Source organism: Xiphophorus maculatus, chromosome 13 (genome assembly GCF_002775205.1).
Source record: "Xiphophorus maculatus strain JP 163 A chromosome 13, X_maculatus-5.0-male, whole genome shotgun sequence".
NCBI classification, from domain to species: Eukaryota; Metazoa; Chordata; class Actinopteri; order Cyprinodontiformes; family Poeciliidae; genus Xiphophorus; species Xiphophorus maculatus.
This window is the reverse complement of record NC_036455.1, coordinates 1414743-1428663: the sequence shown is the minus strand read 5'-3', so window position 1 is coordinate 1428663 and position 13921 is coordinate 1414743. Positions and strand designations below refer to the sequence as shown.

Here is a 13921-nt window from a genome sequence, read left to right as displayed (position 1 = left end):
TCGATTGAGACTAACACGACCTTCACTCTCAACAATATGCTCTGAGACAGGGAGTCAGCTTGAAGGAGAAACCAAAAAAATCTTGTTTTTGCAATAAATTAAGAGTTGTGCAAACTCTTCATATTGCATCAAGTGAAAGTTGTCTTTGTTTAGTAAGGAAAAACAACGTTAGAGATGGCCACCATGCCTGCATGATGTCATCTTAATGAAGGTGTTAAGTAGATCCACCTGTCTCTTTGCTCAGCTGCAGGATCCTGAGGTGTGTTGACGCACAAACTATCTGGGATTTCTGCACAATACGAGCTTGTGCTGAGTCAGAAACCTACCATCTGCTGCCATACCTCAGGGAACCTGCACTCGTCAGCAAATCTCTTTCCAAACCCGGATTCAGGAAGGGGGAAAGATCAGAGGTGAACTCCTGCAGCAGTCTGAGCCAAATCAAAGTTCGGCGTTGCGTAATATCATGATAACGTTTGTTTCATTACATTTGCTTCCTGTTTGTCTGGTGTTGTGGCTGGATTTCTATGGTCTGTTTACTGTTGAGGACAATAAACAGTGAAGTGAAGCGTATAAAAGGAGAAGTGCGTTAGAGCAAGGTAAGCTGGAGTCAAACAAAAAACCAAAAGCAAAAATCTGTATTTTAAATCTGATTATATTTCTCACAACTAGTCTTCGCGTTTTAAAGAACAACCTTTCATTTGTTTCTTTTCTCACTGTGACAACACAAGGAAGTTCAATGTGCTGTGAGATGAAGTATAAAACGAGACGTTTGTGTGTCCAAATGCACACAGAACCAGTCTGGCCTAAACAAAAACGTTGTTTCTGTCAACTTCAACTTTTACAGTTTTAATCTTAAATTCTATTTAAGACTAAAGGTTCTATTTTATTATGCTTTACTCTTTGTTATTGCACAAATGCTAAATATTAAAGAATAATTTCTAATTTATCAGACAAAATTATGTTTTATTAATGTGGAGAGTTGATTTCACCTATCCAAAGATTATATCCTCTCATCGTGATCATAAACACCATATTAATATGAGACTTTTAAAGATAGTTAGTCAAGTTTCAGTAAATTTGGTAATTTCCTCCAATCCACACAAGGTCAAAATTTGAGTCTGGTTGATTTTCAGTCGAGTCGAGGTCAGTGTCATCCCACAAGCCTAATGTTTGCCAGCTTTATTCCATTTTATTGACATGTTACGTTAGTAATAACTAAGTAAATTTCTGGAGTAGGATCTGCTTTATTGGTTGGCACCCTCTGAGTCTATGGCATTGTTAAATGGGCTCCGCTGTACTTTACTGGTAGTGACACTGATGTCCAATAAAAAATTGGGCTGCATGATTAAGCTTGGATACGGTTGGTTGTTCCAGCCTCAAGTGAAAATTTATCGACTACAGAAAGAAGTCTGGTTGGCAACGAGAAGCTAAACAGCTTAAGTGAACTTTACTAACAATGGCAAGAAGAATGGTCAAATGTTCGATATTATTTTTGCCAAAAATATGAGGTAACACTATTTGAAGAGATGTGCACAAGACTGATATGGCACTGTCATAAATATATATGACACCTGTTGTGAACATGAAGAAGTCTTTATGAATGTTTATGACTGTTGTCATGAAGTGTCATTTGGTAAATAATGACATTTATAATGCAAAGTGGCATTAAAAGTGTCAGCTTTGCATTAAAGTGTCATTATTTACAAAATCATACTAAGCTGGCCCTTTTAATGGACTTTTAAAGCAACTTTGCATTAAAAATGTCATTATTTACTGAATGACAACAATCATTAACATCCATAAGGACTTCTTCATGTTCATAGCAGATATTATGTCATATTTATGACAGTGTCATGTCAGTCTTATGATCAGCTCTTCAAATAAAGTGTTACCACATCTGTAGATTGGTACAGAAAGTTTGGTTGAAGTGCAACTTCCCAGAGGATTTTTATCAAAAGGCATGTCTGGAGTTTGCATATATTATTTTTTTTTTATTATATATGCGGAAAATCTTTTTCATCCATTTAACTCTCCAAAGACACACAGCCAATTCAAATGCACCATTAAATCCAATGGTCCAAAGTGACTGGATCCAAACCACTAACTGTATTTCTTCTTTTTTTACGTCAGCATACAGTATCAGAGCACGAGTCTGTATGCCGGTAAACAGCGCAGCCTTACACTAATAAAACTACTGGTTTCATTTGAATTTCATTCCTTAACTTCTGCATTCTCAAGAATTGGTTTTGACTTGCATGATGTTTCTCAGCACATTCATATTTCTCAGCTGCAGCAGTCATACTGGCAGGTTATATTGGGCCAAATGCAGCTGGTAGTAAATGAGATTCACATGACGAACCACAGAGCAGCTGTAACAGGAAACAAGACTTCTCCTTTAACAGAGGGGCCCGTCTGCTGGGTGTCATTTCTTCCTGGGACGTTAGTAACTCATTGATTGATCCCATCAAGGTATGTGCAACCCTGGTTTTGTGTTTGGGGCAATAAAGAGATGAGCTGCTTGGTAAATATAGCGGGGAAATTAAATTATTATGCGGTGATAGGATTGCTAGGAAAGTAGCTTAGGCATGCTAGTGAAACCTGTTTTAACTTCCCCTTTGTGAGCATGCGTAAAAATAAACACTTTATTATCATTTGCAGAAATATTTCACAGACCTCCTTTACTCTCATAAGTTCTTGTGCACCAGCACCAGTGATTGTTTCATTTTACTTGTGATGCTCCATTTTCAGGTGTTGAATTATTTATTGGCTTTCTGTCTCAGGTTAGTTAAAGTTATGCAAAAAACAGCTTAAATCCAGACACACGAGAATAGTTTTTAAATACACGGATGTAACTGATGTGAAAAACTGAGCATCATTAATCTGGAACCATGTCTTCCAAAAGTCTGCACTCCCAGGTTTTGTAATAATAAAATAGGACTGTGATGCATTATTTCAAAGCTTTTTCCATGTTTAGTGTGAAATTCATTCTGCAAATTTCAAAGAAAACAAAAATATGAATAGATGTCAAAAAGTGCAAATAATGTGTTTGCACAAGTGAGCACAAACGTAGCTAACACTTCACACCATTTGTTTATTGTAGTGAATTTGACTGACCTAAACTAAAGTTTGGCTATTTCTATTTGCTAAATTCAAGATTAAAAAGGAAGATGTTTTTATTACTTTTTTCAAAAGTGCACATCAGTTTCATTAACTGCATTTTAAAATGATGACATGGGTCAAACATTTTGATGGTTCTTTCACAAGCATCTCCACCTTCTACACTCCTTCTCCTCTTTAAAACTAATTTGGCAGCATAATAAGAGTTATTGTTCATTTGGAGAACTACCTTGTGCAAAATCCTTAACTTCATGGCTGATGTCCTAACATGAACCTTCAGTATTTGGTACATTGATTTTTGATGTATTGTCTTGAAATGCATTAACACGTGAGCCTCCATTTAGCTAAAATGATATGACTTCCTGTAACAGATGATTAGAAACCTATGAAGTAATCACCTGGAGTTCCCCAAGTTGTCTTATTTAAGTTTTTAAAAAATCCCTCATCTCATCTCAATATTCTGACAAATAATTTTCTTAATCCTAGTTTACCCAGACTAGAAAACAAGATTAGCTTAATTTAATTCTTAACAAGAAAAAAGTTTTACATGTATATTAATATACAACTTTAGAAAAAATGAAGAGACCGCTGATTAAATAAAAACCTCCAGATGATTCCACCAATTGTTTATTTCTGAACTCTTCCTGAGTTAAAACATTGTGTTGTTGTTTCTAAATGAATATGAACTTGTTTTCTTTGCATTATTTGAGGTCTGAAAGCACCGTGTCTTTTTTGTTATTTTGACCATTTCTCATTTTCTGCAAATAAATACTAAATTTTTGCTTGGAATTTTAGAGACATGTTGTTAGTAGTTCATAGAATAAAATTACATTCATTTTACTCAAACATATATCTATAAAGAAGTAAAATCTGAGAAACTGATCATTTTAAGTGGTTTCTTAATTCTTGTCAGCTGTAAATATTGAAAGTTGGCTACAGTTGTACATATTTTTATCTGTAATTCTGGGACACAGTGACAATTTCTTTTCAGGTTAAGAACATAAAATCAGTGGGTAAATTAAGAGAATATAACATTAAGTTTAAAAATATCTGATCAGTCAAATAGTTCCCCAGCTATAAGTCCAAGATGACACCTGACGGTGTTAAATGTTTGTTTGTTTGTTTGTTTGTTTGTTTTCTTCTAGGATGCATGTCTGGTTGAGTGCAGTTTTGCTCCTGGCAGCTGTGACCCTCTGCTACTCTTCATCGGCCACAAACAGATTGTGGGACGACTGGAGAACTCAATATGGCAAAGCTTATGACAATCAAGTATGAGTTAGAAAGAAAAAAAAAATTTAAATATTCAATACATTTCTTGTACAAATGTGCAAACGTGTATGATGTCACCGTTTCAGACCGAGCTGAACTTCAGGAGAACAGTGTGGGAGAAAAACCTGCTGTTGTTGCTAAGACACAACCAGGAGGCTTCAGCAGGAAAACACAGCTTCACTCTGGGACTGAATCATCTCGCTGACATGGTAGGACGAGGGTTTAGTGGCGGGTAGCTGTCCGTCTGCCTTTCTGAGGCAGAAGAGCAGTGATCTATACAAAGGCGGCAAGCCAGCTGACCTGAAAACAAATAAGAAATAGTCAGAAAAAATAGTAAAACTCAGCAATAATTAATGCCTAGCCAAAAGTCTGCTTTTTCAAGCCTTTGACAGCATCAAGCCAGAGGTCATCAACCTTCACAATCTTTAGAGCTTTTTTTTTACCTGCTGAAAAGAAATTGCTTAGAGGCAGGAAAGAAGCATGACTGTTTCAAGCAGTGGCTTGTTTTTGTAAAGCCTGCTATAGAAAATTTGTTTGGATTTTTCTTTTTAAATAAAGTAAACCATTTCATTTTTGTATTTAAAAGTTTCCATTACATAATACAGAAAAGCATACAGTTTGCAAACTTTATAAATAATATTCCTAACGCCTATTATCCCTCTTAGTGGTAAAGTTGTGCATATATTGCATACAAATCCAATTAGAAGGAGGTTAAAACAGGCACGATATGAGCCTATTTGTGTGCAAGTTGCAAGAAAACACACTCCATAAAAAGGAAAACATAGATTTCTTTTCACCAATAAAATGGAAAATTGAAAGCTTAAACAGATATTCAATTATAAAGATGAAGAACCTGAATATGCAGGGTCTTTTTAAAAGGATATCACAAGGTGTTTTTTATTTGGCTGGGGAGCCTGTGCAGAAATGCCTGGATGGGTGTAGCATGTCAACGCTCTGCAGGAGTCTGGCTCCAATGTTTGGGATGCTCACACAAGCTTTTGGCTCGCTGTCAGAGGACAGAGCACTGCAGTGGCATTGGAAAGTGCCATCACTGTTCAGTAATATCCATGAATAGAAGAAGACAGAGTGCAGGATGATATTGAAGGATACAGCCAAAAAGCAGAGTGGAGGCGACTTAGACTCTGTTTAGCAATGGGATTGATTTTAATCTTCTTCTTATCAGCACACTGAACACTTTTCTGAACCAAAGGACATTTTATTAAACTCAAAACAAGTAGCATTGGTCACACTAGTATGGCACAAAGTTAGTGACATTTCAACCGGCAGTGGAAATGCTCTCCTGAATACGCATTTGGGATTTGGTCAAATAACGTACCAAATCGGTGAAACCGGGCCCAAATCATTCTTCCAAAGAAGTTCCTAAATGGGCAGCATAAACACGTAACACACACAAACACAATGGACTGTTTCACAAACACGATAGCGAAAAATGCTCCACCTTGAATGGTATCAAAGTCAGAAAATAATTTTTTTAAATTCTTCCATCTACATGTTTTTAATACCCATAAACATAAAACTCAATTTAAGCTGTACAAGCTTTTATAAAGAGTTGTAATTTGAAGTAGGATTTGTTAGTCTAACGTTTTGATACACCCGTTGTACCCTGAGTTTGATTTCCTGATTATTTTGACAAACACTGTTCTTGTGTCTTCTGTTGTGTTTCTGCTTTAAGACAGCGGAGGAGATTAATGAGAGGCTGAATGGTTTGAAGGTGGAGGAGCCTCTCGATCTCAGGAATGACACATTCAGAGACACAAATGACTCATCACTTCCCACAAGTGTTGACTGGAGGACAAGCGGACTGGTCGGTCCCGTCAGAAACCAGGTACTAAATGAGCTGCCGAAGGGAGACCAGCAAAAACTGGAAGATAACAGAAGCTCTGAATGTGTTTTTTTTTATTTTTTGTTTTTTAGGGCTTGTGTGGCTCATGCTGGGCCTTCAGTGCTCTGGGAGCTCTGGAGGGGCAGATGAAGAGGCGAACGGGTGTCCTCGTAATGCTGAGTCCACAGAACCTGGTGGACTGCGGCACTAAGGAGGGAAACCTCGGCTGCAAGGGAGGGTACATCACCAAGGCCTTCAGCTACATCATTCACAACGGAGGCGTCGACTCAGAGAGCTCGTACCCCTACGAACATCAGGTCATCCTCTGAATGCTGACGCAGACCTTTTCTTCTCTCTTGTTATTATTTTTAATTTATTATACTCATCAAAAATAGAATATCCTAATGTCCTTTTTTCTCTAATGAGTCACATATCTTGACTGAGTCGAGTTTATCTTCAAGTTAAAGGCAAAGATCATAAACTGAACAGAGAGCTATGATAACAGCTTGAATAATACATTTTCTACAATTCTACATTTTCCATCTCGTTTGCAGAATGGAAAATGCCGCTACTCGCTCCAAGGCAAGGCGGCTCACTGCTCCAACTTTCACGTCCTTCCGCGGGGGAACGAGTTGGCTCTGCAGGCTGCGGTGGCATCAGTGGGACCAGTTGCCGTGGCTGTGAACGCCATGCTGCCGTCTTTCCATCAGTACAAAGGAGGTCAGGATGCTGACGGCTCTGAAATCAGGACGTTTGCCAGGGCTTGCATTTGCAAATCAACCTCACTACATTTTAAATCAGATTTATGATCAAATATTTAGAATAAATTTCATAGATAAAACTGCAAATAATGTGCAAGCTTTCCTATTTTATAGTTTGAAGGTGAAAATCAAATAGTTGTGAAAATTACTGATTTGTTGGTATCTTCCTCCCATATGGCCACCCCTGGTAAAACTGATTAAAAGAAATATTTTTCTATCTACAGAACGGCACGTTAGCTTCTCCTACAACACTTCACAAGGTTGTGGAGTGCAGAGATGAATTTTTGACTTTTCTTCTGCGGTTCCTCTCTTAAGCTCTTCTCTTCAGCTCACACACAGGATTTAGGTCTGTGGACTGGACAGTTCTTGGAAAAGGGTTCATTTTATGTATGGTGAACCATTTGTCTGTTAATTTAACCAAATGATTTTAGTCATCCAGCTGAAAGACTCATTGACCATCCATTTTCAGTTGTTTGGCAGAGGCGAACATTTTTAATTGAAAATGATCTTGTGTTGCTGAGTTTGTGATGCCATGGACCGTAAAATGGTTCCAAAAGCATTTTGGACAGGCCCACAGCATCACAGAACCTCCACCATACCTTATGTTCGTCCTTTGTTTTACGCCAAACCCACCTTGTGTGTTTGCTGCTGAAATGCTGAATTTGAATCTGATCTGACAGTCCAAGTTTTGGTTTGCAAACTCCACATGTTTATATTTGTGATGGTAGGACAGAAAAGTTATTTTTTAAAATAACTATTCAATATTTTTGCTGTATTAAAAAGTTACCATACTCATAGCTATTTCAGTTCCTGTTGCTAAATAAATTATTCGTGCAGGTTTATACAACGCGCCTGACTGTAACCCAAAGCTAATCAATCACGCTGTGTTGGTGGTGGGCTACGGCACAGACAGAGGACAGGACTACTGGCTAGTGAAAAACAGGTAGGGGTGTTGTCACATTTACTTTTTTTTGGCATTTGTTCTTTAATTAAACGATTTAATAAAATGTGATATTTCTGTGGCTTCAGTTGGGGGACGGCTTGGGGAGAAGGTGGATTTATCCGGATTGCGAGGAACAAGAAAAATCTCTGCGGTATTGCGACGTTAGCAGTCTACCCAACGCTGTGAATTCTACTGAGATTTATTCTGTTTTAATTTTGTATTGCTGTTTTTTTGAAAGAAGCACACTGTGCTGTCAGAGCACTACAGAATCTATTAACAACACTGTTGGGTAAAAAGGTTCTAAAGGCCAATATAATAAAGTTTTAAAGGATTCTGTTCTACTCAGTGCTGCAGGTGGGAGCATTAGGTTCAAATCCTGTGCTGGGGTCTTTCTGTTGCTGGTTTGCATGTTTTTCCTCTGCATGTCGGTTTTCTTCATGTATTCCAGCTTCCTCCCACATAAGAAAAAACATGTTAGGTTAATTGGGCTTTCTAAATTAAGGTACGAATGGTTGTGTGTATTTGTGATGAACTGGCGACTTGTCCACGGTGTATCCTGCTCACCAGCTCCCCTCCGCCCTGCAAGGACCAGTGGGTGTGGACAACGAGTGGATGTTAGCTTTACATCTGAGCAGCTAAAATGCTCTGCAGATGGAACAGAAACATATTCAATTGTAAAATTAGTATCTGGACTCTATAAAACTGGACCATCAAACTTTACAATGTTTTTACATTTTCCAAATCCCAATTTTTGCTGTTAACACTTGTTATGTGTCAGGAATGACAATTTTTCCAACACACTGCTTTTTCTAAGTACAGATAAAATACTACAAAAGGTTGAGAGTAAATTCTTGAGTTTTTGAGGAATGTTTTTTTTTTTTATCAAATTATTCTGCATACATGGAACTCACAAACACTAGTCCCTACTGACAAGAAACTTGCCTGTTTGTCTTTATTTATACAAACCCATCAGTTTAGATCTAGACTGAAATGTAATTTATGGAGATTTCATCTGATACACAAACACAAAGTAGCACATTATTGTGAAGTCAAAGGAAAAGAATACATTGTTTTTAAAAGATTTTGAATGAATAAAACTCTGAAAAGTGTACTTCACATTTGCGTTGAGTCATTTCTCTGCCTCCCTGCTCCGCCATGCCTTTAGAGGGGTTTCAATGATGACCACCAGCATGATAAGTTTGACCCTTTTCCTAAACATGACTTTAAGTATATGGTATAATCTCTGCTTACGTATCAGTAAATCCTCTTTTTACCGATAGAGTTGTGCTTAAAGAGGAATTAAAAGTATTTGGGGACTGGTGCAGAAGGCAGGACCTTAAATCCTTTAACAAACTACGAGCTAAATTCAAGTCATACAAACATTAAAATCTGAAACTGTGCAAAAAAGATGGGTTTCATCAAACAGATGAGACACGTCTTTTAATGCTGAAATGTCTGACAAAGGTCAGGAACGTCTTTTCTTTTGAATATGTTCAAGACGTCCAGCCCTTTCAGTAGATTAAAAACATGATGGTCAGCTAAATTATTTAGTGTTTGGAACAGGCACTAAATAAAAATAGCTCGACATCCTTCTGTTAAAAACTGTGTTCTATTTTAACGCAAAAAAAAAAAAAATCTTGTTGCATTTTTGGTTCTCAGTGCAAAAAGCATTTATGAGAAAAATAATCCGTTGCAATCCGTTTTCAGGAAGCATTTGTATCATAACGTGATACATTGTCTAAGTAAAAAAGAAATACTTGTGTGTTACTGAACCTGGTTACCTCCTGCTTTTTTAACTTGATAAATAAAGACCAGATCTGTCTCCATCGTGGGCGGTGACTGAGTACTCACTCACCATCTCCTCCTCCAACTCTCTGAGGTTGCATTCCCTCCACAAGAGAATCTTAAAAAGATTCAGTAATAAAACTGTGGATTATTTAAAGGTAGCTGTAACAGGTGCCTTTTTAATTAATCTTTTTCTAAATTTCCAAAACTATATACATTTTTTTGCATTATTATTCCTTGACTGGAATAATAACTGGAAAATAAGGTTTATTTTTGATTAAACTGACACATCAGTTAAACTAAATGAAAGTATTCAGACTTCTATGACTATTTGATGTTTGATTTCCTGTGACTGAATTTTATGCAATCATCACATAACAGCATTATGGCAGTAAAACACAAACCAATCTGTGCTGTAAATAAAGTGACAGACATAAATATATATGGGTTTTAGATTCACTGGAGCTAGTGTGTCTTTTTTTCATCCAAAGTTGTGTATAAAAAGCAAAATTAAAAAAGAGCTAATGGACAAAAATAGAGCTCCTTCAACCACAGAAAAACCTTCCTCCATCTCATGTTCCTCTGTGGAAGAGCTGGGATGCATTCACGGCTTGTTTTTGCTGCCACCAAGTGGACAAAAAACGCCTAACAACTAATGCGTGATTATTTGCAGGTGTGAAGCGAGTGTGGAGATAAATACATGCAGATTAAGCCTAGAAAGAGTCTGGTTTCTCCCCTTGGCAGCTGCACAGGTCAGTGATGGTTCAGTGGTATGGAGTGAGATTTTTAAAGTAATCCGTTTTATGAATTATACATGCACATTTTCTACAATTTTATCCTCTGGTTGTTTTTTTTTCCAAATTGAAATTACCAACACATCTACAGCACTGCTCTCTTGTTGGAGCAGCTTAATTTAACTTTTATTGCAGAATCCTTATACCTGCTCCTTCTTCAGATCTTGACATGTTTCAGAGCCTGATTTTCACAGTGCTATGTGGCGTCACATTGACCTCTACAATGTCACATCTGGACCAGCACTGGGAGCTGTGGAAGAGGACTCATAACAAGCTGTACGCTCATCAGGTAACAGAAGTGTCCAATCTGAGCAAACTATGACTGCATTCTGTTTTCCACTCATTTTTACCACCATTTGTTGGAGGTTGAAGAGTTGGGTCGCAGACGGTTATGGGAACAGAATCTGGAAATGATAAATGTCCATAACTTGGAGACTTCCCTTGGCTTGCACACCTATGAGCTGGGAATGAACCACCTGGGGGACCTGGTGAGTCTTTAGGAAAAAAGTTGATAAACTGGGAGTCTCTGACCTTATTTCCATTGATGACTTGTGATGTCGAATCCCTTTTCAGACCACTGAGGAGATCACGTCATCTCTCGTAGGAACTGTTGTACCATCAGAGCTGGAGCGGGTTCCTTATGGATTCCTCAAGGTCAACAAGTCTCTGCCAGCTTCACTGGATTGGAGAGATAGCGGGCTGGTGACATCAGTAAAATCACAGGTGAGCGCATACTTGAAAGTACAAACTCTGAAGATGTTTTGACCTCTAGTAACACTGTACTGTTTTTAGGGTGCTTGTGGTTCTAGCTGGGCATTTAGTTCAGTTGGTACCCTGGAGGGGCAACTAAAGAAGACTACAGGCATCTTGATGTCCCTCAGTCCTCAGAATCTTGTGGACTGTTCTTCAAAATATGGCAACTATGGCTGCAGAGGTGGATTCATGACAAATGCCTTCCAGTATGTCATCAACAACCAAGGCATTAGCTCTGATGCTGCGTATCCCTACATTGGTAGAGTGAGTGACCACTTTTTTTATGGCCTTGTGGTTAAGGCTGCCAAGAAAATCCATTAAGACTCTGCTTAACTCTTTCAGCGAGGTCAGTGCAAGTATGACCCAACGTATCGGGCAGCTAACTGCTCAGGGTATCGCTTCATGCCAAAAGGTGATGAGTTTGCCTTGAAGGTGGCCCTGGCAAACATCGGCCCCATTGCTGTTGCTATTGATGCTTCAAGGCCAAAATTTCTCTTCTACAGTCATGGCAAGTCATTCTCTCATTTTTTTTATTTATGTTTTCCTGTGAGGGAATTGTTGGGTCTATTTTAGTTCCCAACCTGCAAGGAATCGACCAGAGGCACATGTTACACTTCCGTAGAAGAGGGGAGAGAGGCCAGACACGGAGAACCACAGTCAAACAACTGTCTGGGATCAACTCCACCGGCTCTCGCCTCTCGGCTTCTTTTATTACCATAACAAGGAAAAGAGGGTTGGGTTTCTTCACATAGTCACACAGATAGTTTCGTCAGGGAATTCTGCCACAGGATGTTCTAGGACGCTCTTACAAGGCACAAAGCTTACTCGTCTAGGACGGGCAGTTTGATAAAACCAGAAGCGTGAGTAAGCATTTCTAATCTCCAAGCAAACATTGATAAACAAGAAGAGTGTGTAGCGTTTCTAATCTTCAAGCAAACATCCAAAGAACAGTTAATAATGTACCATAAAAGAAAAAACTCAAAAGAATAATATGAAAACATAAAAACTCATAATTTAAATGAACTTGGATAATTTTTCCAACAGGAATGACTGACCACATAAATCTCTTGTGACCCAACAGGCGTCTACAAAGACCATTCATGCTCTCACAATGTAAACCATGGAGTCCTGGCTGTAGGATATGGCACTGAAAATGGAGAGGACTATTGGCTAATCAAAAACAGGTTTGTAACATTCATCTGAGCTATAATCAAAAACTCTTCCCTGAAATGTTCTTTCTATTTGCAGTTGGGGTACAACCTATGGCGACGAAGGATACATCAAAATGGCTCGTAACAGAAACAACCAGTGTGGAGTTGCCCTCTATGCATGTTTTCCCATTATGTGACCAATAAACTTTATGAATATTTTTTGAGTTGGCAACTTTGTGTCTTGAAGTAGTCCTATAAGCACAAGTCGGCATAAAATATTTTCTATATCACTTTATGCTGACATGAATCATTCCTGAAGTGCTGTACTTAGAACTAAGCATTTGTTACCGTTTGTGGCATTAAATTCTGTAAGGTTAAAATGTTGACAAATGATCAAATCTAGTGGTTGCAGGCTTCTTTTAATTTTACTTGATTAGCCTAAAGTCATAGACTTGTCGACAATTTTAAATAAAATGCAAAAGGTTTCGGAAACTAATTTAAAGGTGTTAGAAAATGAAATGCATTGCTTTTTGTGTTCCAGAATATTAAAGGGGCAGGGGGAAACATTAAAGCTACAGAACGGTCTCTTTTGAGAGATGGCCCAAAAAAGGCTACCTCTATTGCAGTAAACTTTTGCCCCAATAATCTCTCAAACAAATCTAGGCAGCAGTCCTGATCTGAAAGCTAAATGGCTGGCTTTGGTAAAAGCTTGTTTGTTCCCAAAAGATCCGATTTTCATATTAGGATTTGATTTGTGTGGAAACTTGAACATAGGATGAGGAAGATGGTTTTGGGCAATCAAAATTTTTTGTACTGAGGTTGCTAGGAAGATTTTAAATGTATCCTAATTAATGGCTATGAAAATATGTTCTACTAGTGATGGGTAAATGAGGCGTCATGAAGCGATTCAACCCATAGCAAAACTGTATTGATACTGTTATTGAATACTGACACCTGCTGGACATTAAAAATCCCTACAGGCAACATAGTCGACAGACTGATTTGATGACCTAGTCTATACAATAAGATTTAAGTCATTGTATTTTATTGTATATTATATATTGTATTATGTCATATGTTCAGTTAAATTCAAAATCTATTTTATATTCTTAGATACAGTCAATAAATAATGGGAACATGTACCATAAAGTGAAAATGTAAGTGAACGTGTTCAGAATGAGGATGTTTGTGAACTGTTTTGTTTTTGTTTTTTTCTCAAATTTTCATTAAAAAAAAATGAGATTTTCCAACATTTTGAAATTTAGTCTGTTACGCTTTATTGACACAACTTCTCCTGCTGTAGAAAAAATTAAGTAAACCATACATTTATATGAAATAATTTATAAAAAGCAACTGAGTAATTTGTAGAATGGCTGTATACCTGAGTTTATCCTAGGTGTATCTGGGACTTCATTCTGATGCCTGGCCCTATAATGCCTCAGCAATGAGGAGGTGGATTTATTTAAATAAGACAGTTCTGTCGCAACACTTAACCTGCAGAACAT

At 37.8% G+C, this 13921-nt stretch overlaps 2 protein-coding genes across 3 annotated transcripts; both read left to right on the top strand.

Annotated features, from left to right (window-relative positions):
• The first annotated feature begins 478 nt into the window (after positions 1 to 478).
• LOC102229840 (cathepsin L1-like) lies at positions 479 to 9044 on the top strand. Of its 2 annotated transcripts, none has more exons than XM_014476074.2 (8): positions 479 to 596; positions 4263 to 4386; positions 4473 to 4595; positions 6080 to 6232; positions 6322 to 6546; positions 6784 to 6949; positions 7828 to 7933; positions 8020 to 9044. In XM_014476074.2, exons 2-8 carry the CDS (start codon positions 4264 to 4266, stop codon positions 8117 to 8119), a joined length of 996 nt encoding a protein of 331 aa, XP_014331560.1. In that variant the 5' UTR covers positions 479 to 596; position 4263; the 3' UTR covers positions 8120 to 9044. The 2 variants fall into 2 exon arrangements, with proteins under 2 accessions (XP_014331560.1, XP_023201021.1); XM_023345253.1 differs by lacking the exon at positions 479 to 596 and adding an exon at positions 1803 to 2469.
• A 1366-nt stretch (positions 9045 to 10410) lies between these two features.
• LOC102235885 (cathepsin S-like) lies at positions 10411 to 12648 on the top strand. The gene is made up of 8 exons (XM_005797398.2): positions 10411 to 10470; positions 10674 to 10801; positions 10878 to 11000; positions 11086 to 11235; positions 11305 to 11529; positions 11608 to 11773; positions 12347 to 12449; positions 12514 to 12648. Exons 1-8 carry the CDS (start codon positions 10419 to 10421, stop codon positions 12611 to 12613), a joined length of 1047 nt encoding a protein of 348 aa, XP_005797455.2. The 5' UTR covers positions 10411 to 10418; the 3' UTR covers positions 12614 to 12648.
• The last annotated feature ends 1273 nt before the right edge of the window (positions 12649 to 13921 follow it).

Bases quoted from the DNA above. Each gene is read 5' to 3' on its own strand.
- LOC102235885 (XM_005797398.2), top strand. From the start codon at position 10,419: ATGCAGATTAAGCCTAGAAAGAGTCTGGTTTCTCCCCTTGGCAGCTGC. The intron at 11,530-11,607 runs GTGAGTGACCAC...TAACTCTTTCAG, and splicing joins CGTATCCCTACATTGGTAGA to CGAGGTCAGTGCAAGTATGA. The intron at 12,450-12,513 runs GTTTGTAACATT...TTCTATTTGCAG, and splicing joins TATTGGCTAATCAAAAACAG to TTGGGGTACAACCTATGGCG.
- LOC102229840 (XM_014476074.2), top strand. From the start codon at position 4,264: ATGCATGTCTGGTTGAGTGCAGTTTTGCTCCTGGCAGCTGTGACCCTC. The intron at 6,233-6,321 runs GTACTAAATGAG...TTTGTTTTTTAG, and splicing joins TCGGTCCCGTCAGAAACCAG to GGCTTGTGTGGCTCATGCTG. The intron at 6,547-6,783 runs GTCATCCTCTGA...TCTCGTTTGCAG, and splicing joins CGTACCCCTACGAACATCAG to AATGGAAAATGCCGCTACTC.